Source organism: Balaenoptera acutorostrata, chromosome 8, assembly GCF_949987535.1.
Source record: "Balaenoptera acutorostrata chromosome 8, mBalAcu1.1, whole genome shotgun sequence".
Classification (NCBI taxonomy): Eukaryota; Metazoa; Chordata; class Mammalia; order Artiodactyla; family Balaenopteridae; genus Balaenoptera; species Balaenoptera acutorostrata.
In genome coordinates this window covers 35,803,089-35,827,268 of record NC_080071.1, presented here as the reverse complement: position 1 = coordinate 35,827,268, position 24,180 = coordinate 35,803,089, and the positions used below count along the sequence as shown (strand labels likewise).

General features: G+C 38.5%; 1 protein-coding gene across 4 annotated transcripts in view; it reads left to right on the top strand.

The window, feature by feature from the left end:
• Positions 1 to 737: 737 nt before the first annotated feature.
• ATF2 (activating transcription factor 2) overlaps positions 738 to 24,180 on the top strand; it is a 79,432-nt gene continuing 55,989 nt past the window's right edge. For all 4 annotated transcript variants that reach the window (XR_009009044.1, XM_007190431.3, XM_007190430.2 and 1 more), the window contains exons 1-3: positions 738 to 890; positions 9,179 to 9,279; positions 18,086 to 18,160. Coding sequence is in view for 3 of the 4 variants with exons in the window: in XM_007190431.3 (XP_007190493.2) it covers positions 18,129 to 18,160 (32 nt within the window). In the remaining variant the exon portion in view is untranslated. The remainder of the gene's footprint in view (positions 891 to 9,178; positions 9,280 to 18,085; positions 18,161 to 24,180) is intronic.

Below are 24,180 nucleotides of genomic sequence, written 5' to 3'. Positions count from 1 at the left end.
TACACTGTACTGGGCGCTAAGAGCCTGAGGAATCAGTTCCAGCTACAGCTTAGTAAAATTCGAACAAACGCCATTCATGGTAAAGGCTTTTTCATTTATTTCGGAACTGACATCTTGCTTCCCCGTTTCAGGCGCGTAGGGGGCTTAGGGGGTAATTTCCAGCAAACTCCGCGTCTTCTAAACCGAAGCTCTCCTTCTCAGGCTTCAGTGCAGCCGGAAGGTGGGTTTCGGTGCGCGCCTCCCTGCGCTTTACCCTCCTTCCTACCAAGGGCCGGGAAGTGACAGCAACGGAAATACCAGGTTACCGGAGATGGGCTCAGAGGATTCCTCCTGCTTTCTCTCCCGCCACCCGCAGCCCTCCCAGAGTTCACCTTTCCTCCCTGCACACCATCAACCTCCTCACGCGACCTCAACATCCACCTGCTCCAGCGCCCTACACTCGCGCCCACCTCCAGCCGGCTGCCAATCACAGCCTTCCGCAGCTCCCGGGTACAGAGACTCCACTCTTCTAACTCTCTGGTCCCGCCCCCTCCAGAACTGCTTCCCGCCCTTCGGGTTCTGTATCCAATAACCAGCGCCCGAGTATTCTTTGGTTCCCGCCCGCTTCCTTAAGCCTGACTCAACCACCTGATCCGGAGGCGCTCTGTCTGAAGGAAGGCAAGAAGGGGCGTGTGCGTGGAGGGGAGGGGCGCGAGAAGAAAGGAGGGATGCCGGGAGTGGGGCGGAGAGAAGGGTTGTCAGTCCGATCTCGCGAGAGAGGACGGAAGCCTGTGGGAGCCCGTGGCCTTTAAAGTGCGGTTCAGTCGTTTCCTCCAGGGGTGGTTTGTAAACACCGCTGAGCTCGGGTCTCCCCAGCGACCGAAAGAAGCATGAACTAGTGACCTGGAAAGGTGAGTAGTGATGAGGAGAGGGCCGCAGGACTGGAGACTGTAGGGATACGGAGAAAGAAGGCACTAACATGGCGACGTCGCTCACCATAGTCCCCACCCCCCGCTTCCCATCACCTCGGGCGCTCCTGCCCGTGCCTAGCCCTCGGGGCGGCTGTGGCTGTGCTGCAGCTTTAGCGGCCCGCGCGGCGTCGGCTTAGGGAGCCCGGCCGGCCAGGCCGGACCGTTAGGTAACTGGCATTTGTTGTTCCGGCCCCTCCCCGCTCGCGCGCTTTCCTGAAGAGGAGGAAAAAGGAATAACGGCTTCTCTTAGACCCCTCCCCCTGATATATCGTCCCCTTGTCTGGTCAGTTCGGAGATCCCTGGGGCACACGTCGGATTTGCCGAGGGTGCAGGGAGAGCCCCCTTCAGTCCTTGGGTTGAACAGGAAGAGGGCCGGCTCTGGTCTCCCCACTCAGTGGTTGGGGACTGTATGTGATGGTGGCGAGGGGGAGGATCAGGAGGCGCGGCTGAAAACAGGGTCAGGGTCTCTGGCCGCGGTGGGAGCTGATGGAACAAATGGTATGCAGAACCTGGGAGCTGGAAGTCTCGGCCTTTTCTGTCCTTTCTGCCCCTTCACACTCCCGCCACCCCCCTCTTTTTCCAGATGGGGCGGGGCTGAGGTGCGGGTGCAGATAGATTCTGGTATTCCCCCCCCCCTTTTTTTTTTAACCTTTCTGGGTGGACTGCAAACGTTCTGTAGGGAAATCACCTGTGCTTTTTTTTTAAATTGATGTCCTGGGGACCAGGGCCGAGAGTGTGTTTTCTGTGTTCGCTGGTTGAACTGACGCTAGAAGGAGGCAGAGGACGGAAGAGATGGGGACTATTTTTGTGTCTTTAGGTAGTATAAAATTGTCTTTGCTTAATGAAGAGTTTTAAAACTGGTCAGGCCAAGAGCAAAACTACTGTGAATATGATGGAGTAAAAGGGGTTACTCCTGATGGACCTTAGGCCTATTGACTAATCCGTAAATTATGTGAAAGTTACAATTTCTTAGGAATTTAAAATTTTGGAGACAGTAACAGTAAATAAATTTAATGTATATATTTGAAATCAGAACAAAAACTGTTCCTCTGAGCACGTTTTTTGTCCTATCTGAAGAAATTTATAACCACTGTCAGTAATAGTCTTTCTAGGCATAATGTGAAAGCCTATATCCTTGGTCTGTTGTACCAAAACTGTGAAGGTGAGAAACTTGTTAAAAAGTCACCCCAGTAGGGTTAAGTGCCCTGAACGACACGTGCAATAGCAATGATATTTTGTAATTAAATTTAAATTTGTTACAGTGACTTGAAAAATCCACTGTAAAAACTGTTTTCAAAACTGCAGGAACAAAGTGTGTTCAAAAATAGAGATGCCCTTCTTCAGATCAAGAAACAAAAAAGTTAATGGAACTTTAAGGTCATTGATAATTGAATCCTAATCTTTGTAAAATAGTTTGTAAGAATATTCCAAATTTACAGTGCTGTGTATGCTGCTTTCCTAAGACATGTTTAATCTTGTTCTGAGAGGATGCTACTGCTATTAAGTTTTTAATTATTTAAACTATAATATTGTGGTAATTTAGAACATAGGTGTTTGTTTTTTATTTATTTGTTTATTTATTTATTTATTTTTGGCTGCGTTGGGTCTTTGTTGCTGCACGCAGGCTTTCTCTAGTTGCTGCGAGCGGGGGCTACTCTTCGTTGCGGGGCGCGGGCTTCTCATTGCGGTGGCTTCTCTTGTTGCGGAGCGCGGGCTTCAGTAGTTGTGGCACGTGGGCTCAGTAGTTGTGGCACATGGGCTTAGTTGCTCCGCGGCGTGTGGGATCTTCTCAGACCAGGGCTTGAACCCGTGTCCCCTGCATTGGCAGGCAGATTCTTAACCACTGCACCACCAGGGAAGTCCCTAAAATTGCCTCAATTTTAAATGTCCAACAGGAAAATAACTTTAAGTTTCTGCCTGTTTTAACATTGAATTAAGCATCTCTGTGCATAGATCTTTTATTTTGAATTGTTTCTGTAGATACCAATCTCAAATGAGATTCTAGGTCAAAGGATATAAATGTTTCTACAGTTGCCAAATTTTTGCCTCCCCAAAGAGTTGAGCAAGTTTACACTGTCATCAGAATGTTACTGCATCAACTTTGTCATAATTTTACCAACTTTGGAGTTGCGCTTATTAAAAAAAGTAGGATTACTTAGCTAGGAATTATTAATGTGAGTAAGTGACATTATTTAGAAGTTTTATTTAGTTGACTATATCAGTCTGTAGTTATTTGTCTGCCAGTGATCTGTGTGCTGGGACAGATATTGTATATTTCATATTTTCTGTCATTTCACTGATTTTATTTCTCTTAAAGATTACTGAAACTTTTGACATCCTCGTAACAATAATCCTTAAATTTTCTGCAGTTTTACATAGTTTACACATTGGATGTCTTATGCTGGTTTGTTTTAATGTAAGAGCTTCTTTCTGAACTATACATTTGTGAATTATTAAACTTAATAATGACATTCCATATAGGTAACCCTTCAAATAAAGAATATGTATGTTACAGCCAAATTGACTGTGTTTTTGTTTCCTCAGTATTATGTTCTGGCTCATTGTAAGTATATAAGCAATGTTTTAGGGTAGTTACTAATCAGGTTGTCATGAGTCTACCACTTATTATCTGTGTCACCTTGGGCAAGTAATATAACTTCTCTGTGCCTCAGTTTCCTTATCTTTAAAGATAATACTTAACTCATAGCCTTGTTGTGAACATTCAAATATTTAATGTATATACAATGCTTGAAACAGTGTCAGGAACTTAATGAGTACTCAGTATATGGTATGGTAATTATAATTGTTAAAGTTCATTCAAAAATAATAATAATCCATCACAACCCCAACAGGCATGCATGTGGTGTGGCTTGAAGGCAGTACAGCAGCCATCTATTTGGTAGCTTTGGCAATAATGTTGAGTTTTCCCTAGGAACTTACAGTTTGTGGTGGAACTTATAATACTACCTTAGAATTTTCATAAATCCATGTGAGAGAATAGCTTGTATTTTTTGTTCCATATACATCCCTTCTTCCCAAGTGGGACTTTTTCTATATAAAACTCATGCAGTATAGCATATCCACATTTTGAGATGATAAAGTCATGATACTATGATTTGCATGCAATCCAGTTGTCATTTTCTTCTGCTCCACCAATCCCACTATAAACATTTCTGTGAGACCTTTCATTTCTTCCTCTCTATAGTGGAAGAGATGATTAAATTACAACATCATACTTCTAATGTTTGTTCTTTTGATTTCTTTACTAATTATTTAATATAAGTACAGCATCATTTCTCAATCATGGTGTTGAGAGTCAGTAGTATCTTTTATCATTGTAAGATAGGTTTTAATGATTGTTGAAGTGTGGATGTTGGATTGAGGGTTACTTCTGAGGTAATATCTCTTTCATTTACCTGAATTTTGATGTACTTTGCATGGTGTGGGGGGAGGTAAGCTTACTAGTGTTGTAATGAGAATTGTACATAATCTGTATCTTATTTGTGCCCTCTTCATAATGCGAAATTATTATTGATGTACTCCTAAGAGGTGATTATGAATTATTGTAATACTTGGTAAGCTGTGAGTTTCTATTTCTATTTATTCTTTTTACTTTTACAAAGATAAGTTTTCAGTGAGGAAAAGCAATGATCAATAGGTACATTTTATACATTTACCTTGAGCAAAAATAATGCTATGGACATTATTTTGTATAACTGATATGATTACCAAATCTAAAATGATGTTATTAGTAAAAATTTTCATTAGCACTGTTCATATTCATAACCATTAATCTGTAAATTCTTTGTATTTATATATTTCTAATGTTGTTCTGTTGTAATTTTAAACTATAAAACAAGAACTTGCTTACCTTAATTCACCTAGGAGTTAAAGGTCTGCGAATAATCAAGACTCACTTGAAAAAATGAAGTTTGACTTAAAAATTGGGCTACTGATATTATTAAATAATATTTTGAGATACTGGGCTGATTTCACTCTTCACATACAGTCATCCCTTGGCATCTGTGGGGTTCGGTTCCAGGATCCTCTGCAGGTACCAAAATCTGTTGATGCTCAAGTTCCTTATATAAAATGGCATTGTATTTGCATATAAACTAAGTACATCCTCCCGTATTCTTTAAACCGTCTCTACATTACTTATGATACCTAATACAATGTAAATGCTATGTAAATAGTTGCCAGTCAGGAGGCAAATACAAGATTTGCTTTTTGGAACTTTCTGGAATTTCTTCCCCCCAAATATTTTTGATCTGAGGTTTGTTGAATCCGGAGGGCCAACTGCACTCATAATGTACTTTCATGAATACAGTATTGAGAAAAGTCTGTGGTGCTCTTCATGTATCCCATCAACTTTGAGGAATTTCATCAAAACTTTGGTATATTCTTGGGAGTTGTGATATGTATGAAGAACATCTGTCATGTCTCCTGTGAGTGGGGAACAATTAAAAACTGCTGCTTTCCTCATTAAAGCTGAACTTATATTTTCTCACTTCCTTACGTTGATGAAGTAAAACATTATGTACCAAATAACCTTATGGGATAACATCAAATTCATGGGTTAAAGATTAATGTAAAAATCTTCTGTCTAAAAGTTAAACTATGTAGTTCTCAGCTTCTGGCTTTAACAGTAAAGAAGGTAGTAAGATTTAGATTAATTAAGTATTAGGAAAATGTACATTTAAAGTCAAAATACAGTAAAACTTCTAATAAACTGAACAGATACTATATGAGTGCCATGCACTGTACTTGATATATTTTACATATACAGTATTATTTTCAATTATTATTATTATTTTTTTTAACTTTTTTTAAAAATTAATTAATTAATTTATTTATTTATGGCTGTGCTGGGTCTTTGTTTCTGTGCGAGGGCTTTTTCTAGTTGCGGCAAGTGGGGGCCACTCTTCATCGCGGTGCGCGGGCCTCTCATTATCGCGGCCTCTCTTGTTGCGGAGCACAGGCTCCAGACGCGCAGGCTCAGTAATTGTGGCTCACGGGCCTAGTTGCTCCGCGGCATGTGGGATCTTCCCAGACCAGGGCTCGAACCCGTGTCTCCTGCATTGGCAGGCAGATTCTCAACCACTGCGCCACCAGGGAAGCCCTCAATTATTATTTTTGACAATCCTGAAACTAGTATATTTTTTCTTCCTGGAGAGGATAGTAGTGAAATCATACCATTTAAATTTTTCCTAATTTAGAAACTCAAAGGGGAATGAATTCCTACTAGCTTATAGCTACAGGTTTTCAACTTCTTAGGTTTAAGTTCGTTATTATGACCATATTGCTGTTCCTAGTGAGAGCTCTAGGATCATTTCTTGGCATTTTGTGGCACTTACCAAGATATGAGAAGGAAATTAGAGCACAGAGAAAACTCTGAATCTGTGTGGTTTCTTGGGCTACAAGCCTATCCTCCTGAGTACATTAGCATTTTTGCTTACTTTATTTTCTATTCCTGTTTCACAAATCACTACATACTCTGCATCATAAAACAACCCAAATTTATCTCATAGTTTTTGTTTGTCAGAAGTCCAGGTGGGCTCAGCTGGGCCCACTACATAGGGTCTTACAAAGCCAAAATCAGTATGTTAGTAGAGCTGCATTCTTTCTTTTTGGAGTCTCTGAGGAAGAATCCACTTCCCAGTTCATTTGGATTGTTGACTACATACAGTTTTAAGACTGAGGTCCCTCTTTCCTTGCTGTCAGCCAGGGCTAGTCTTCACTCATAGAAGTTGAAATGCTTTCAGTGCTGCCCTCTCCAGTAATGGCAGGTAAAGTCTCTCTCATGCTTACCTCTGACTTCTGCTACTGCCAAAATCTCTCTGGCAGAGAAAGTTCTTCACTGTTACTGGCTCATGTGATTAGATTGGGCCATCTGGATAACCCAGGATAATCTTCTCCCTATTTTAGAATCTGTGATGATTTTTACATCTGCAAAGTCCATTTTGCTATGTAACATAACCTATTCGTAAGTTCCAGGGATTGGGGTGTGGACATCTTTGGGGGGCCATTCTGCCTAGTACACTCATATATATACTCCTGAAAAGAAATTTGATAAACTGTGTACTCTTGCACATTTCTAAGTTGATTCCTAAAATATTTCTTCATGAGTTTAGATAGTTGAAAGAAGTATAATTTCTGGCTTTTCAAGATATTGACACCATTCTTTTATAAGTACAGTTGATCCTTGAACAACATGGGTTTGAACTGCGTGGATCCACTTATATGTGGATTATTTTCAGTAGTAAGTACAGTTATCCCACAGAGCCATTTGTCTTTTGAATTGCTGCTCCATTCATAGTCCCAAATTTACATTTGTCTAGCTAAATACCCTGTTCTGGTCCCTTTTCCTTTAAGGAACAGTCTGTATATAAAACAATTTTGTTGCCGATTTTGAAATGAGAGTCCTTATAGCTTTTGGTATTTGCATCAAAAGTTTTAAACATATTAAGGCTGTTTTGGCCAACCTTATTCAAGGTAAAGTGCAACCCTTCTTTTCAACAGTCTGTTCAATAAGGAAATCTCTAAGTTCATACTTGGCCCTCATGCATGGGAGCTCAGCCCTCAGGTAAGGGAAGGTCAACTTTCCCTTTAACATCTCGTTCCTGGGATCGCTGCCTTTTCCTAATGCAATTGGCAACTGAACTTTCTGCCAAGTTCTCGCCCAATCTCACCTTAGGCACTCCATTACTTACCTAACTGTCCCATGTAATCATTCCTAAGTTTTGTGGACTGCCTAGTGAGTTTATCTTCCTAAACTACAACTATTTAGGTTGTTGCTTTACTCTTGTATTGTTATTCTGATCTTCAGATAGTTTTCCTTCTTACTCTGTCACCTACAGATTGGTCTTGCATATTTAGAGAAGTCCTTATTAACATTGGTCTTGCTCCTTGGCCACTGGCAGGAGTTTCTGCCCTTGAAAGCTCCCTTCAGTGGACTGATAAGACATCTCTACAAGGTATCCAACAATCTTACATTTTAGAATGAGCTGCATATGATGACAGAAACAACTAATTGTCCACCAATATTCATTCTCTTCTTTTTCCTTATTGTAGATGCTCCAGTTTTTTTTTGTAAGCATATGGTGAAATAAAGAATGTATTTCTCAGCTTCCTGGCTAGCTATGGCCATGTGATTTAAGTTCTGGCCAGAATAGAAGTTTCCTGTAAGATTTCTGAAAAGTGTCCTTAAAGGGAGGCTATCTCTCATCTCCCCATTTTCCTTCCTGCCATTTGATGTGATGGCTAGACCTTGAGCAGTTATTTTAAACCGTGAAGAGGACGCCACATGTTGAGGATGGCAGAACAACAAAACAGAAGGAGCCTGGGTTCCCAGTGATCATGGTTCTCGACTGCCTGTGTTCTTGTGAGAGAAATAAACTTCTGACTCATTTAAGCCATTGTTATTTTGAGTTTTCTCACTCACAGCTGAACCTAATCCTAACTGATACAGGCATAAAAAAGTCATTTCCAAATAAGAAGCACATAAACAGTTGTGTGAAACACACTGACACAAGAAGAACCATTAACCTCCACTCTTAAGAATTTTGACGCTCAAGATTCAGCACTGCCGTTTTGCGGATCAGCTGTGACTACCTCTTCCTTCTGTTATATTAAAAAGTTTTACTTTTCTCTTTTCACCAAGATTCCATTGCCATGCTTCCATCCTTGAAACTGTTACACATCTGATAGGTGGCAGTGTGCCAGGAATTATGGGAGGCCACAAGGTAAACATCTTCCTGGAGCATTAAAGATTTTGCAGGGAACCTTAATTTTTATACTAAAAAATAATGGAATGGAAGGCAAAATACACATGCATTTTAAAATATAAAATAAACATTTACAAATTTTTGTAGTGGAGTTATTTATTTATTTATTTAAATTTATTTATTTTTGGCTGTGTTGGGTCTTCGTTGCTGCGTGCAGGCTTTCTCTGGTTGTGTTCATTGCGGTGCGTGGGCTTCTCTCGTTGCAGAGCACGGGCTCTAGGCGCACGGGTTTCAGTAGTTGCGGCAGGCGGGCTCAGTAGTTGTGGCGCCCGGGCTTAGTTGCTCCACCGCATGTGGGATCTTCCCGGACCAGGGATCGAACCCGTGTCCCCTGCATTGGCTGGCGGATTCTTAACCACTGCGCCACCAGGGAAGTCCCTGGAGTTATTTAGATTTTGCAGAGTAATGAGTTTGCTCTTTTCTGCCTCTCCTTTGCCCTAGGGATACTTAGATGGAAACTTGAGAAGCACTGCTTACATGATTAGAGTTGAGGGATTCCTGGCAGAAGAGTAAATAAAGCTCATGGCCCACCAGCTAGAAAGGTAAGAAATTTTAAGCTTTTACTGCAAAAGTGGTCTTTTATTTTGTGATTGTCTCTCAAATATTATTAAGTTCAAGAGGTGTTTCCAGACGGTAGTCCTCAGAATGCTAGTTGTCCTACCATATTGATAGTGTTTAGTAAAAAAAATTCCTAAGATTCAGCAAATTTGGAAATATCCTTTTGGAGCTACAGTGCATATTAGCATATAAAAGCACACTGAAGACTTTACATAAAAATACATAATTTTGTTTAACCCAGAGGGTCCTAAACTTGTCTGACTAGGGAGCCCTCTGTAGCAAAGAGTTCCAATATTAAAGTCCCAACTCTCCTAGGATTTTGTAAGGATAGTAACAGGAGTTAATCCTTGAGATATTTTCTATATTTCAAAAATATTTTGGACAGAAAGTCCTACCCTCTTGCATGTGCTCGATAAATATTTATTGGCTGAATAAGTAAATGAGACATCCGAATTTCAGGGTAGGGGGATAGTGGATGGAGGAAGATCAGAGGTGAGTGGTATTAACTAAGAAAGGAACAGATGGGTGGGAAGTAAGAGCACGCTAGGCTGAGAGAGGGAGCTGATTAAAAGTCTGCCTAACTAGAGCCAAGAGATCAAGGTATCATAAGACTGGGGTGGGTGGCAGAGGTGAGTCCACGCAAGGGTCTGCAGGTTAAGGATTAGAGGCCTTATCATAAGAACATTTTTTTCCGTAACTTGTCCTTTCCTCTCATTTTGACTGGCACTGCTTGAGTATAAACCATCATTCTCTTTCCCGAATCTAGTAGTAACGTGTACTGGTTTTCTTATGCATAGTGTTACGCTCACCAATCCATCCTCCACACTTCCATTAGAGATGTTGCAGAAATGCCCCTTTGATTATCTAATTCACCTATTTAAAATCTTTCCATTTTTTACAGCAGGATTAAGCAAACTTTTTCTTTAAAGAGGCAGATAGTAAGATTTTTAGGCTTTATGGGGGTCACATAATAGTCTCTGTTGCTTCTTCTTCCCTACCCACTTACATTTAAAAAACGGAAAAACTTTCTTAGCTCAACATTTTGGTGCAGGGCCATAGTTTATAACCTCAGGGTGCGGGTGGGATGGGGGAGTGAGGTTGGACTCCAAACTCCTTACTGGGGTATTAAAGGCCCTTTGAGATTTGCTTCCCTCTCGCCTCACCTCTCTTCCCTTCAATCATATATCCCATGCTTTAGCCATCAGAAGTTCTTAGAGATCCATCAGTGTACTCTGCTTTACTGTGCTTCTACATGCTGTCTCCTCTGCCCAAAATATCATCTCTTATTTTTTTGAGAAGACTAAGCCCAGGCATTACTTCCTTCAGTACCCTTTGCAGACCCTCTCTTCAGGGTTGGCTAGGTACTAGTTTTAGTTAGAGGGTAGAAAATCAGATAAATTCAACTTAAAAAAAAAAAAAAAACTCATACTCAGGATACAGAAGATTCTCACATGACCCAGTCACAGAAAGCATAGTCAGGCATTGCAGAAACGTCTTTCCTTCATCTTGGCTACATGGTTTTTCGTCCCTGTTTTTCTGTGCCTACTCCATTCTGGCTTTCATTAATTTTTTTTTAATTAATTAATGTGTTTACTTTTGGCTGCATTGGTTCTTCGTTGCTGGGAGCGAGCTTTCTCTAGTTGTGTTGAGCAGGGGCTTCTCTTCGTTGCGATGCGTGGGCTTCTCATTGCGGTGGCTTCTCTTGTTGCGGAGCATGGGCTCTAGGTTCGCGGGCTTCAGTTGTGGCTCACGGGCTCTAGAGTGCAGGCTCAGTAGATGTGGTGCACGGGCTTAGTTGCTCCGCGGCAGTCGGATCTTCCTGGACCAGGGATCGAACCCGTGTCCCCTGCATTGGCAGGCAGATTTTTAACCACTGCACCACCAGCGAAGTCCCTCATTAATTTCTTATCAGTATGAACATGGCAGAAAATGTCTACCAGTCCTGAGTATGATTTTGAATGTCTAGTGTATACTTCTGTTTGGCTGATTTATTATTATTATTTTTTCTTTTTACACGTTTCCTGAAGAGGTAATCTGATTGGCTTGACTGTTCAGGTGTCTCCTCTGGTTCACCTGAAACAGGTATGTCAGGCCATGGAAATACAGGATTGCCCTTTGCTGGCAGTCTGGCTCTAAGAGGGGATTATGGGTGTGGAGGAGAGATGACCAGCTCCAGTATACCCTTTATTACCCTATGTTCCCATAGTGCTTGTGTATATCTATTATTATATATATATCACTGAATTAGTATTACTATTTTCACTTATTTGTTTTCCTTACTAATCTGATTTTGAGGTCAGGGACCATCTTTCTTATTCTTAATGTAGTATCGGGTACAAAATAGTCAAATGTCTTCCAAATAAATAACATAAAATAAATGATTTGTATTAGAAATGTTTGGGAAATCTGTACATTGTGTGTAACATTTAGTAATATCCATATTTTAGAAATCTGCTTTGAAACTTGAGTACACGCTTTAAATGTAAGAGGTTACATACAGCATTTGTAGTTCTATAAGTAACTAGAAGATCAGTCAAATTCACATTTTAGACTCTAGTGATTTCTGAAATTAGTCACCAGAAATTGTTTCATTTCCCCCCACTCCTATTTTCAAAGATTCATTTACTCACACTGTTTTCTTTTTTTTGGTGGATGGGGGGATTAAAATACCAGCTGTAATATATTGTTAAATGAAAAAGCAGAATTCATAACAGCATGTATAGTATGCCACAATTTGTATAAAAATTTGATATACACGTATATAATATACTTGTAAATACATGGATTATGTCTGGAAAAATACATAGTAACTGGTAAGAGTGGTTATCTTTGGAAATTGGGACTGAGGTCAGGGGTGGGAAAAAAGGAAGGAGACTTACGTTATACTGTATATCCTTTTGTACTGTTTGATTTTTACCAGGGGCGTGTGTTTTTGTCCAAAAATGATTTATATGTTAAAGATTTTTAAAGAATAAAAATAGATACCAGCTTTATTGCTGATAGGTCTGGACTGGAGAACATGTTCTGGACCTAAGCCTGAAATGAACTTTTACCTCAAGTGTAAAGACAGTGGCTGCCCCACCCCAGAGGGTTCGGGAGATTAGATTAGATTAGATTAGATGTTTACCCAGCCATGCAGTGAAGGACCATAGTAGTCTTTCCCATATCTTTCTGTGAGAAATGAACTCAGGAGCCAAGAGGGCCCTAAGTTACATATCCATAATAACCCTTTTCTCACGTTCACCAAGTTATTTCTCCTCCTATTTGGGAGGCTGAATGAGTGGATAGTGGAGACGGGTAGAAATTTTCTTCCAAATATTTTTGAGAGTCACAAGTCCTTTGTTTCTTGGTCAGGAACATGGAGAGAGGCAGAGGATAGATCCTATCATACCTTTGGCATTTTTGTCCACATTGTCAACACCCCAGACAGACAGGGCTTGGCTGTCCCCTTCCGGGGAGACCACCAGTATCTTAGGAATGTCCTGCTCCCACTTGATTCACACTATTTTCTGTGAAGTGAATTGGTTTCCTTCTTACTTGTTTTTGATGAGATGTAAGAAAAGCAGAAATTTTTATCAGCTGCATCATTTGAATGATATAATTCAAAATGGCGTGGGAATAGTGATACTACAGCCTAAAGGATTGTCTATTTTGCTTAATAGGTTTAACTCACATTTCAGATTTTAAACAAGGGAGTTACCTATAGGACAAATAATTGTCTAACACTACCCTTTGAGTCTTTATTCAGATACAGAAATTGTTCTACTAAGTTTGCTCTTAACTTTTCAGTACAGAACATAGTTTTTCTGTTCTTTGACATCTCTCTCTCTCTTTTTTTTTTTTGGCCGCGTGGTGAGGTATACAGGATCCTAGTTCCCTGACCAGGGATTGAACCCATGCCCCCTGCATTGGGAGCACAGAGTCTTAACCACTGGACCACCAGGGAAGTCCCTGTTCTTTGACATCTCATAACATGAAGGTTATAAACCGGAAGCAAGCAGAGAATTGTTAGAGAATCTGTGTATTTTAGTATTTTTCTCATAACTACTGCTAAAAACTACATGATACTTATTATATAATGGTTATATAGTGAATTATTACAGTGCATGTTATTTATATATAATTTAAACTCCTGTAAGTTTTTTAAAAAATTAATTAATTTTATTTTTTGGCTGCATTGGGTCTTCGTTGCTGCACACAGGCTTTCTCTAGTTGTGGCGAGCGGGGGCTACTCTTTGTTGCGGTGCACGGACTTCTCACTACGGTGGCTTCTCTTGTTGCGGAGCACGGGCTCTAGGCACGCGGGCTTCAGTAGTTGTGGCACACGAGCTCAGTAGTTGTGGTTCGCGGGCTCTAGAGTGCAGGCTCAGTAGTTGTGGTGCACGGGCTTAGTTGCTCCGTGGCATGTGGGATCTTCCCAGACCAGGGCTCGAACCTGTGTCCCCTGCATTGGCAGGCGGATTCTTAACCACTGCGCCACCAGGGAAGTCCCTCCTTCTGTAAGTTTTTCCTTTTTTATTTTTAAGTTTTTTAGTCCAGAACCTTTTAAGAGTAAGTTGCTAGCATGATGTCCCATTCGCCCAAATACTTTACTTTCTACAATAAGACACTCTCCTCCAAAACCATAATACAACCATGAACATCAAGAAATTAACTTTGAAATATTGCTACCATCTAATCTGTAGATTACATTTAAGTTTTGCCAGTTATTCCAATAATGTCTGTCCTTTATAGCAAAAGGATTCAGTCTAGAATCTCATGTTGCAGTTAGTTATCATGTCTCATTGGTCTTTTTCAGTCTGAAGCAGTTCCTTGATCTTTCCTTGACTTTGATGACTTGGACACTTTTGAAGATTATGGCCCAGTTATTGGAGGAGTTTACCTCAATTTGGTGTTGTGTAATATTTCTTCATGATTAGACTCAGGTTATGTATCCTTGGCATGACTGTTACGAAAGTGATGCTGTGTCCTCCTTATTGCAACCGAAGGGTTGCAATGACATTGATATTGAGTTTCCTTATGTTGAGTGTTGTTAACTTGGATCACTTGAGTAAAGTGATATTTGCCAGGCTTTTGTACTGTATTTTACTCTTTTGCCTTTAGTAATTAAAATGTATTTTATAGGGAGATACTTTGAGAGGATGTAAACATCTTGTCTTATCAAATTTTCATTTCTACATTGGTATGTATCTTTTACATCAGATTAATGGAATCCTGTTTTATTCACAGTATGATCTATTACTATCATTTATTTTGAATCTCAAATTGTCTGAGATTTGGCCACTTTCTGGCTAAATCCATAAGTCCTTCTTTACTTTCTTGCACAAGGTATTCAAGTCCCATCATGTATTATTCCTGCTTTAGCCTCGGAATCAGCTAATTCTTCAAGGATCCCAGGTTCCTTTTGGTGGAGAATAGTATTTTGACATCAAGGTCTGGAGGGCTTATTGCTATTGGGGTATCAGTGCTCCCAGGCCCTCTCAGTGACACAGCTAGGGAAGTATGTGAATATATATGCATGTATATACACATATTACCATCTATATTTCTATATCTGTATATTTATATTGAAAGTCATGAGTACACATGAATATCTCCGAATCTCATCCAGTACCAGGGTTCATTCTGTGTAATTACCTTCACCTGTAGTGTGAATTTACCTTCATCTACTATATCCTTGATAAATTCACTTATTCAATTAATACCTGCATGTATTTGTAATGAATTGCCTGTTGCCATCAGACCCCCTCCTCCTCCTCAAGTAGACATCCTCCTGCTTGGGCCCTGATATCCTATCCTGGGCTGGTGCCATCCCTATTCTTTATTTCATGTGGATGTTACACAAAGATTGGTCCTCAAAGATATTCACTGATGATAAAAATCCAGTAGTAGAGAATTAGTTATAAATATGTCATATCTGTATGGTGGAATACTATATAGCCATTAAAAATGACATCTAATATTTGATGATGTGGCAGAATTTAGATAATTGTGTTTTAAAGGAAGTTGTAATGCTCTTTTTACAATTAAAAAAATGTTTATTTATCTTTATACATTAATAAGACTGAATATGTACTCTGGAATGTTAGACAGTAGTTATCTCTGAATGATAGTACTTTGGGTGACTTTTTTTTTCTTCTGTATTTTTCTGGGAGCAAATTTAAAGTTCCTTACAACATCTGGATTCAGTAAGCATGATTTAGTTCATATTATCCAGAAATAACAATGAACTCTTTCTGAACCCCAATGAAACTTGAGCTTTAAAGGTTTTTTAGAATTATGTAAGATTGATCATTTATGTGGGATACCTAGTGGTGGATATTTCTATGGCTGTGTTATAACAAACAATTTAAAATATACCTTTAACCAAGTTTGGAGTTCTAAAATAAAATGCCTATAGCAATGAAATAGAGAAAATATGAGGAACATACATGTGTTTATATGTGGAATTGTCTTAGAAACTGGAAAGAGGAGTCTGAGCCGGATGCTTGATTAGCTAGCATAAGCTCCTTCACTATCCTGGAAGCTTCTTGAGGGCAGGATCTATCTTAGTTCACCACTGCATCCCTAGCATGTAGCATAGTGCAGAGCACAAAGTAGATACTCAAATATTTGTTGGTTGAAAGACAAAAGGGGGAACTTTGGCACTAAATCATTAGGGTAGGGAAGATGAAGGAGTGTTAGAAGAAGAGTTAAGAGAGAGATTAGAGAAACCAAAGAAACTGGCTTCTTTTAAATCTTGCCTAGAACCCTCCTGTGTATTCTTCATGACAGTGATTTTCCTACCAGTATAGGTTGTGGATGCTTGCCAGAGAGTGGTGTGGGATAGTAACAGTTCACTATCTGCAGTCTGTCTTCCCTGACAGTTTATAGTTGAACACAGCCTCCTTCCCATGCTTTCCTAGGAGCATATTTCCGCCCTTGATGTAAAAGGGAGATAAACCTCGATTTAGAGGCTTGAGATGCAGTTAGATTAACAAAGAGATAGCATTTTTAAGCCTCCCAGAAGAACTCTCATCATTTATGTGTCAAGGTGCTTTGACTTATATTTACAGACCTCAGCTAGGTATTAGGAAATAGTATAAGGAATGGGAATTTTTATTGGTTGGCTAGGAAATAGTCTAGTTCCTAGACTGTAGGAAAGGAACTATAGAAGTTCCCTACTGCAGGTAAGGAACACCTTTTGTAGAAGAATGGGACAATAGTAGTCATGGGGGTGTGGAAAAGATCAGAGAGGAGGATACGAAGGGTTAATTCCCTCAAAGCTTTTCTAGAACTATCGGATTGGTCCCTGCACTACCTGTATATTTTTAATATTTTAACTGTTATTCTTACCAAATTGAATTGAAATTATATTTCTGTATTCTTTCTTCTGCTTGACTGAAAGTTTCTCAAAGTGGAGGGACTGTTTGTTTTGTTTCGGTTTTTTTTGGACTGTTTGTTTTTTCACCTTTGTGTCTTGGCATGAGTTTGGTGTTTAAATGTTTCTTGAACTTAACTGAGTTTAAATATTGCTTTGATTTTTCAAAGCGATATGAACTGCATTTATTAGTTTTAGAAGATTTTTGAGTTAGATAACTTAAAGTAAATTTATCTGACTTTTTCATATCATATGGCTGTTTATTCATTCCTTAATATTTAATGAGTAAATGCTACTATAAGCTAGGCACTGTTTCAGGTAGTTAACCCAAGGATAAGTTCCTTGTCTTCATTGAGTTCACATTCTACTGGTAATGACTGAAGCATAACTTTTATAGGTTTCCTTTGGATTTTTCTGGTGTTTTTTCCCCTCTTCTCACAGGCAGCATGGTAAAGTTGAATGTGAATGATGAAATGTAACCTTACCAGATAGATACAAGTTTTGCCTGGGACCAGGAAAAGAACTTTCTTCTTTCTGTCTCCTATATCAGACCATCTTTGACTCCAGGACTCAGAACTGTAGCTATTTACACATTTCCCCACAGGAATTACCCAATTTTCTTGAGCAGGACATTCTTGACACCACATTTATAAGCAAAATTATGTAAAATAAAAATTTTCTCTGTGTACCATTGGCTTATTTGGATAAGCATATAGTTAACTCTGTTTGCCACTACATGGGGTTTCAGTGAATGTAACGGAGGATTAGCAGAGTTTAAAGATGAGCCACTGACCCTGGGTAGTTTAAGTATGTTGTACTTGTCCTTAAGCTAATGTCAAATAAGTAAGCTATAAAGTTAGGGAAGAGGGAGCTCCTTATATAGATCAGCTATCAGTATAGATCAACTATGTTGTACTTGTCCTTAAGCTAATGTCAAATAAGTAAGCTATAAAGTTAGGGAAGAGGGAGCTTCTTATAAAGATCAACTGTCATTACATTATGGGACAAAATAGTGATGAATTAGGCTGAGAACCAGACCATCACTGACTACATTTTTTAAAACTTAAAGCTTTCTGAATAGATATTTTGAAATACTAGATCTCGTCTTTTCATCAGACGTCAAAAGTCAGGATTTTCACTCTTTTAATTACTGCTTTTCAACCACAGTTCTAAGGGCTAAGTTAAATGTTTCTCTTTTAGCCTCTTTATGGTGGAGTTGGATATATTAATACCTACGTTTAAGGCATTTATATGGGTGTTCATACTTGAGGAGCAGTGCTCTATTATAAAGATTCTTAATAGTGAGTGGGTTTTTGGATGACAGTAGTGTTACAAAGAGTGTAATTATTTGAGTGTTTTTATTGTTTTACTATGTTTCAAGAAATGTTTCAAAACTATATTTAACAGTGTGAAACCACTTCATTTTTCAGTATCCTTGCCATGAAAAAGAGGACGTGATAAGTTGTACAACTTATGAAATTCAAGTTACATGTGAATTCTGCCAGGTGTGTATGCAATATTTGGTATTTTGCACTTTTTTCATATTTTAGATTATAAAAATTCTCATAGCTTATTTCTAGATAAATATTTCAAGTGTTTTTCATAAATAAGAAAATACTTATCTAGTATGTAGTTTACCTACTACTTCTATTGTATTTTAAAATTATCAAATAGAGCATCAAAATACACTTAACTATGACAAGCATAAACATATTTTAGGGTTTTGATTTCTCCTAAAATGAGTTCCAAATAATACTAGTCCCATGAGATGTTCTATGAAGAAGGTTCAAATAGAAAATGGATGTGGCAAAAATGCTGTATTCTAGGTGCTCTTCTGGTCATTTCTCTTGAACATATAAAGTCTGAAAAGTCCTGCCCCCAAAAAACAGTATTCTAGCATTTCCCAAATTTGGCCATAATAGTGATTGTCATCTCTGTTCCTGAAGGGAAACTTATTTCCGAAAGGTTAACAAACTAGTGTTGAAAAAGAAACAATGTTACAGAATTTTCAGTTGTCAAATATAGTTGTTACATGTAATTTCTATGAAGAAAGCAAAAACAAAAACCTACAAGTTAAGGGAAGGAATAATTGGAAACTTTAAGTCTATATCAAAAAGTAGGAAAATAATCTTGACTCAAAAATGTCTTTTTGTAGTTGTTTGGTTCAAATCAGGATCCAAGAAAGTCCCCATATTGCATTTTGTTTCGTATGTTTATTAGACCTCTTTTAATCTAAGACAGTTCCCCTCTACCTCCTCTTTTCTTTAGTTCCCCATGACATTTATTTCTTGAAGAAGCCAGGTCTTTTGTCCTGTAGAATTTGGCTAATTCCAGCTTGGTGATGTTGTTTGACATGTTTTTCTTTTTTTCTTTCTTTTTTTTTTTTTTAGGTTAGAAGATTCTTTTTAAATTTTATTTATTTTTTATACAGCAGGTTCTTATTAGTTATCTGTTTTATACATAATAGTGTATACATGTCAATCCCAGTCTCCCAGTTCATCCCACCCCCACCCCCACTTTCCCCCCTTGGTGTCCATACGTTCTCTACATCTGTGTCTCTATTTTTGCCTTGCAAACTGGTTCATCTGTACCATTTTTTCTAGATTCTACATATATGCGTTAATATACAGTATTTGTTTTTCTCTTTCTGACTTACTTCACTCTGTATGACAGTCTCTAGGTCTGTCCACGTCTCTACAAATGACCCAGTTTTGTTACTTTTTATGGCTAAGTAATACTCCACTGTATATATGTACCACATCTTCTTTATCCATTTGTCTGTCAATGGGCATTTAGGTTGCTTCCATCACCTGGCTATTGTAAATAGTGCTGCAGTGAACATTGGGGTGCATGTGTCTTCTTGAATTGCAGTTTTCTCTGGTTATATGCCAGTGGTGGGATTGCTGGGTCACATGGTAATTCTATTTTTAGTTTTTTAAGGAATCTCCATACTGTTCTCCATAGTGGCTGTATCAGTTTACATTCCCACCAGCAGTGCAAGAGGGTTCCCTTTTCTCCACACCCTCTCCAGCATTTGTTGTTTGTAGATTTCCTGGTGATGCCCATTCTAACTGGTGTGAGGTGATAACCTCATTGTAGTTTTGATTTGCATTTCTCTAATAATTAGTAATGTTGAGCAGCTTTTCATGTGCCTCTTGGCTATCTGTATGTCTTCTTTGGAGAGATGTCTATTTAGGTCTTCTGCCCGTTTTTGGATTGGGTTGTTTGTTTTTTTAATATTGAGCTGCATGAGCTGTTTATATATTTTGGAGATTAATCCTTTGTCCGTTGATTCGTTTGCAGATATTTTTCCCATTCTGAGGGTTGTCTTTTCGTTTCGTTTTTAGTTTCCTTTGCTGTGCAAAAGCTTCTAAGTTTCATTAGGTCCCATCTGTTTATTTTTGTTATTTCCATTACTCTAGGAGGTGGGTCAAAAAAGATCTTGCTGTGATTTATGTCAAAGAATGTTCTTCCTATGTTTTCCTCTAAGAGTTTTATAGTGTCTGGTCTTACATTTAGGTCTTGAATCCATTTTGAGTTTAGTTTGGTGTTAGGGAGTGTTCTAATTTCATTCTTTTACATGTAGCTGTCCAGTTTTCCCAGCACCACTTATTGAAGAGACTGTCTTTTCTCTATTGTATATCCTTACCTCCTTTGTCGTAGATTCGTTAATCATAGGTGCATGGGTTTATCTCTGGGCTTTTTATCCTGTTCCATTGATGTATATTTCTGTTTTTGTGCCAGTACCATATTGTCTTCATTACTGTAGCTTTGTGGTATAGTCTGAAGTCAGGGAGCCTGATTCCTTCAGCTCCATTTTTTTCCCTCAAGACTGCTTTGGCTATTTGGGGTCTTTTGTGTCTGCACACAAATTTTAAGATTTTTTGTTCTAATTCTGTAAAAAAATGCCACTGGTAATTTGATAGGGATTGCATTGAATCTGTAGATTGCTTTGGGTAGTATAGTCATTGTCACAATATTGATTCTTCCAATCCAAGAACATGGTATATCTCTCCATCTGTTGGTATCATCTTTAATTTCTTTCATCAGTGTCTTATAGTTTTCTGCATACAGGTCTTTTGTCTCCCTAGGTAGGTTTATTCCTAGGTATTTTATTCTGTTTGTTGCAATGGTAAATGGGAGTGTTTCCTTAATTTCTCTTTCAGAATTTTCATCATTAGTGTATAGGAACGCAAGAGATTTCTGTGCATTAATTTTGTATCCTGCAACTTTACCAAATTCATTGATTAGCTCTAGTAGTTTTCTGGTGGCATCTTTAGGATTCTCTATGTATAGTATCATGTCATCTTCAAACAGTGACAGTTTTACTTCTTCTTTTCCAATTTGTATTCCTTTTATTTATTTTTCTTCTCTGATTGCCGTGGCTAGGACTTCCAAAGCTATGTTGAATAATAGTGGCGAGAGTGGACATTGTTGTCTTGTTCCTGACCTTAGAGGAAATGCTTTCAGTTTTTCACCTTTGAGAATGATGTTTGCTGTGGGTTTGTCGTATATGGCCTTTATTATGTTGAGGTAGGTTCCCTCTATGCCCACTTTCTGGAGAGTTTTTATCATAAATGGGTGTTGAATTTTGTCAAAAGCTTTTTCTGCATCTATTGAGATGATCATATGGTTTTTATTCTTCAATTTGTTAATATGGTATATCACACACATTGATTGATTTGCATATATTGAAGAATCCTTGCATTCCTGGGATACATCCCACTTGATCATGGTGTATGATCCTTTTAATGTGTTGTTGGATTCTGTTTCCTAGTATTTTATTGAGGATTTTTGCATCTATATTCATCAGTGATATTGATCTGTAATTTTCTTTTTTTGTAGTATCTCTTTCTGGTTTTGGTATCAGGGTGATGGTGGCCTCTTAGAATGAGTTGAGAGTGTTCCTTCCTCTGCAAGTTTTTGGAAGAGTTTGAGAAGGATGGGTGTTAGCTCTTCTCTAAATGTTTGATAGAGTTCACCTGTGAAGCCATCTGGTCCTGGACTTTTGTTTGTTGGAAGATTTTAAATCACAGTTTCAATTTTATTACTTGTGATTGGTCTGTTCATATTTTCTATTTCCTCCTGGTTCAGTCTTGGAAGGTTATACCTTTCTAAGAATTTGTCCATTTCTTCCAGGTTGTCCATTTTATTGGCATAGAGTTGCTTGTAGTAGTCTCTTATGGTGCTTTGTATTTCTGCGGTGTCCATTGTAACTTCTCCTCTTTCATTTCTAATTTTATTGATTTGAGTCCTCTCCCTCTTTTTTCTTGATGAGTCTGGCTAAAGGTTTATCAATTTTGTTTATCTTCTCAAAGAACCAGCTTTTAGTTTTATTGATCTTTGCTATTGTTTTCTTTGTTTCTGTTTCATTTATTTCTGATCTGATCTTTGTGATTTCCTTCCTTCTGCTAACTTTGGGGTATTTTTGTTCTTTCTCTAGTTCCTTTAGGTGTAAGGTTAGATTGTTTATTTGAGATTTTTCTTGTTTCTTGAGGTAGGATTATATTGCTATAAACTTCCCTCTTACAACTGCTTTTGTTGCATCCCATAGGTTTTGGATCGTCGTGTTTTCGTTGTCATTTGTCTCTAGGTATTTTTTGATTTCCTCTTTGATTTCTTCAGTGATCTCTTGGTTATTTAGTAACGTTTAGCCTCCATGTGTTTGTGTTTTTTACGTTTTTTTCCTTGTAACTGATTTCTAATTTCATAGCGTTGTGGTCAGAAAAGATGCTTGATATGGTTTCAATTGTCTTAAATTTACTGAGGCTTGATTTGTGACCCAAGATGTGATCTGTCCTGGAGAATGTTCCATGTGCACTTGAGAAGAAAGTGTAATCTGCTGTTTTTGGATGGAATGTCCTGTAGATGTCATTTAAATCTATCTGGTCTATTGTGTCATTTAAAGCTTGTGTTTCCTTATCAATTTTCTGTCTGGATGATCTGTCCATTAGTGTAAGTGAGGTGTTAAAGCCCACCACTATTGTGTTACTGTCTATTTCCTCTTTTATAGCTGTTAGCAGTTGCCTTATGTATTGAGGTGCTCCTATGTTGGGTGCATATATATTTATAATTGTTATATCTTCTTCTTAGATTGATCCCTTGATCATTATGTAGTGTCCTTCCTTGTCTCTTACAACATTCTTTATTTTAAAGTCTATTTTATCTGACATGAGTATTGCTATTCCAGCTTTCTTTTGATTTCCATTTGCATGGAGTATCTTTTTCCATCCCCTCACTTTCAGTCTGTATGTGTCCCTAGGTCTGAAGTGGGTCTCTTGTAGACAGCATATATATGGGTCTTATTTTTGTATCCATTCAGTGAGCCTGTGTCTTCTGCTTGGGGCATTTAATACATTCACGTTTAAGGTAATTATCGGTATGTATGTTCCTATTACCATTTTCTTAATTGTTATGGGTTTTTTTCCTAGGCCCTTTTCTTTTGTGTTTCCCTCTTAGAGAAGTTCCTTTAACATTTGTTGTGGAGCTGGTTTGGTGGTGCTGAATTCTCTTAGCTTTTGCTTGTCTGTAGAGCTTTTGATTTCTCTGTCGAATCTGAATGAGATCCTGGCGGGTAGAGTAATCTTGGTTGTAGGTTCTTCCCTTTCATCACTTTAAATATATCTTGCCACTCCCTTCTGGCTTGTAGAGTTTCTGCTGAAAAATCAGCTGTTAACCTTATGGGAGTTCCCTTGTATGTTATTTGTCATTTTTCCCTTGTTGCTTTCCATAATTTTTCTTTGTCTTTAGTTTTTGTCAATTTGATTACTATGTGTCTCGGCATGTTTCTCCTTGGTTTTATCCTGCCTGGACTCTCTGCGCTTCCTGGACTTGGGTGGCTGTTTCCTTTCCCACGTTAGGGAAGTTTTTGACTATAATCTCTTCAGATATTTTCTCTGGTCCTTTTTCTCTCTCTTCTCCTTCTGGGACCCCTATAATGTGAATGTTGGTGCGTTTAATGTTGTTCTAGAGGTCTCTTAGGCTGTCTTCATTTCTTTTCATTCTTTTTTCTTTATTCTGTTCCACAGCTCTGAATTCCACCATTCTGTCTTCCAGGTCACTTATCCATTCTTCTGCCTCAGTTATTCTGCTATTGATTCCTTCTAGTGTAGTTTTCATTTCACTTATTGTATTGTTCATCTCTGTTTGTTTGTTCTTTAATTCTTCTAGGTCTTTGTTCTTTAATTCTTCTAGGTCTTTGTTCAACATTTCTTGCACCTTCTTGATCTTTTCCTCCATTCTTTTTCCGAGGTCCTGGATCATCTTCACTATCATTATTCTGATTTCTTTTTCTGGGAGGTTGCCTATCTCCACTTCATTTAATTGTTTTTCTGGGTTTTTATCTTGTTCCTTCATCTGGTACATAGTCCTCTGCCTTTTCATTTTGTCTGTCTCTCTGTGAATGTGGTTTTCGATCCACTGGCTGCAGAATTGTAGTTCTTCTTGCTTCTGCTGTCTCCCCTTTCGACATGTTTTTCTATCTCCAATATTTCCTGTAGCTGGATCTAGAGAGGCTTGATTAGAT